This window comes from Castanea sativa, chromosome 3 (assembly GCF_040712315.1).
Source record: "Castanea sativa cultivar Marrone di Chiusa Pesio chromosome 3, ASM4071231v1".
NCBI lineage: Eukaryota > Viridiplantae > Streptophyta > Magnoliopsida > Fagales > Fagaceae > Castanea > Castanea sativa.
Genome location: NC_134015.1, coordinates 40,253,394 through 40,255,960, shown reverse-complemented (window position 1 = coordinate 40,255,960; position 2,567 = coordinate 40,253,394). Strand labels below are relative to the sequence as shown.

The window sequence follows — 2,567 nt, the reverse complement described above, 5'->3', positions numbered from 1 at the left end:
TTGGCATAAACCAGGCCCACTGCTGATGCTCTTAGAATGGTATCTGTCAAGCTGTGAAGAATCATTTGTACTCGGCCTGATTGAACTACCGTTGCTGAGCAGTTTTTGGGCTTGAATGCCAAATGTAACTTACATTTGGCATAAAGCAGGCCCACTGCTGATGCTCTTAGAATGGTATCTGTCAAGCTGTGAAGAATCATTTGTACTCGGCCTGATTGAACTACTTGTTCATTGCTTTTCTAAATTCACACACCTACATAAACTATAAGAGGCTCCGCAACCAATGAATCTGTGTAGTCTATGACGAGGAAATAATGTGATGTTTTTCTAGCACTGCGGCTTCATATTTCCAAGTCAAATTCATGACTACACTAAGTTCCAGTAATGTGATTTCTTTTCTCCCTTGTGGTCCAGCGGCAAGATAGTAATTTATTCAATCATTGGCAGGATACTATATCATCATATAAATCCATCTTGTGGGGGCTTTGCTGTCATCACCTTTGGCTGCTTATCTCTTTGTTTGCAAGGCTTTTAAATTTCTTTAATACTCAACTTCAATACATTACTGTTGCAACCTAATTTTCAAACGTTAGCTTGTCTCCATGTCTACCTTTTATGGTGTTGGTTTTTCCCTCTTGTAACTCTTACTCTATTCTTCTCTGCAACCTGGTTTTTAAGTATTAATGCCTAGTTTGGCTTAAAGTTCTAAGAAGTGACAAGGCATCATATGGGGAGTAACATGGAAGAAAAGGTCATTCTTCACGGAGAGTCTAAGGTATTCTTTTTTCTTTGCAATTCCTTGAAAATTCTTTTTCTACATTTGCTAATGTTATAAAAATTCTGATTTAGAAGTTCCCACTTTGTTAATAATTAGGACGTGGTAGAACATGAACTTGAAGAGTCAGTTTTAGCTTCTTTATCCACATCACCCGCTCGAACTAGCAGACCAAGCAGCATGGTTTTCAAGGCAAGTACTATCGTTAGTACTACTACAGCTTAGATCGTTTCATGTTTCCCCTTTAATATTATAATATAATTAAGCTTTCATTATGTGCAATATTTGATCAAACTTGATTGGAATACAGAAAGCACATTCAATGATTCCTGCTCACTTGGTTGCTGGAGCCATATCCACTCTCCATGGCCTGGACTTGAGATGGTCAGGCCCAATAACCCCAACTGAGATAGAATATGTTAAGCAGTATGTCTTTGTGAAATACCCGCAATATTGCAATGGCCTTGTGGAAGAGGGACACAACAAATTTGACCTTGATAATCTTTCTATTAAGGAGGAATCTACCGACAGCCTACCTGATGACAAACGCAAGGCCCCCAAGAATACTAGTAGTAATGTTTCTGACCTTGACAAAACCCAATTGGAGCCATCAAGACTCCTTGAAATTCTTACCAAGAAATCTTCTTTTCAAGGGAGTTTCATTTCAATCCCAGAAATCCAAGCTATGAACCGAGCCTTGAAGCATTGTGGGCTATCAGAGAAGGACTACTTGGTTCTTTTCATGCCTAACTACAAGGATGCTATGATGATGATTGGGGAGAGCTACCCTTTCTTCAGAGGCAATTTCTACCTGACCATTATTAGCGAAGAGTTTGATCAGATAAGGGAATTTGCGACTCATAAAGAATCAAAAGTCGTTTCAGCACCAGAATCTTGGTTGGACTTGAGGATTAAGGGGTCACAACTTAGCCAGAACTTCAGGAGGAAGTGTAAGCATAGTCCTAAAGGACTTTTTCTTACCCTCTGTTTGAATGGGACCCGATACTCACTGCATTGGATCTCAGAGGCACACCGGAATTCATGGCATGTTCTCCTTGATGTAACGGGCTTGACTTTTGGCGAGGACCGGCTGGCTCTTGCTCTACACCGTCCTGACTTTGTGTTGTGTTTACTTGATAACACACATGGTCAGCCATCCAACATTACTTGCCTCCTCGTTAGGAGAAAATCATTTGATACTACTTCACCTTCGGCCTAAGTTCATAACTAATTACTAAAGCTTGTAATAAGGATGTGAATGTAGATCAGCTTCAAGACCTGTATTTTTATGTAGTATATATATATATTGTATTTGCTTTTGTTCTTAGGTCCTTTTAATGTCATTTCTTTCTTAGGAACCTCGGTGATCTAAGTGAATGGCATGCCTTGTAAAGGTGATGCAAGATAACCTAGGTTTCCCACCTAGATTAGTCCTACTGTAGAACCTTAGGCTTCCCACCTAAGGTGTTTGGAATCACCACCAAACAAATCAATGCAAATAATCTCAATAATAATAATAATAATAGTCTGTAAAAAATACAAAATGAACCATCTGAAACTTTATATATAGCTTCCAAGAATCATAATGATAAAGATAAACTCCTGAACAATCTCAAATACTAATACGATAATCCTAACAATCTCAAATACTAATCCAGTACTAAAGATAAACCCAAATAAAAATAATATAAATGATAAAGATAATCTTCATAGATGTGCTATCATGTGGTGTCCGCACCAACTCCCCTGGAGTGGGAGAAACTCGACCCCATCGAGTTAAGCTCATAAGGAT

General features: G+C 38.7%; 1 protein-coding gene across 2 annotated transcripts; it reads left to right on the top strand.

The window, feature by feature from the left end:
• The first annotated feature begins 452 nt into the window (after positions 1-452).
• Positions 453-2,219, top strand: LOC142629932 (uncharacterized). 2 transcript variants are annotated; one of them, XM_075803980.1, is made up of 3 exons: positions 453-775; positions 853-967; positions 1,086-2,219. In XM_075803980.1, the coding sequence occupies exons 2-3, from the start codon at positions 956-958 to the stop codon at positions 1,992-1,994; spliced, it is 921 nt and encodes a 306-aa protein (XP_075660095.1). In that variant the 5' UTR covers positions 453-775; positions 853-955; the 3' UTR covers positions 1,995-2,219. The 2 variants fall into 2 exon arrangements, with proteins under 2 accessions (XP_075660095.1, XP_075660094.1); XM_075803979.1 differs by having other exon boundaries at positions 454-775; positions 875-967.
• Positions 2,220-2,567: the final 348 nt, after the last annotated feature.

What these genes read in the sequence shown, in the direction of transcription:
- LOC142629932 (XM_075803979.1), top strand. Translation starts at nt 728, where the DNA reads ATGGGGAGTAACATGGAAGAAAAGGTCATTCTTCACGGAGAGTCTAAG. An exon ending in TTCTTCACGGAGAGTCTAAG is followed by an intron (nt 776 to 874) that starts GTATTCTTTTTT and finishes GTTAATAATTAG; the next exon opens with GACGTGGTAGAACATGAACT. An exon ending in CAAGCAGCATGGTTTTCAAG is followed by an intron (nt 968 to 1,085) that starts GCAAGTACTATC and finishes ATTGGAATACAG; the next exon opens with AAAGCACATTCAATGATTCC.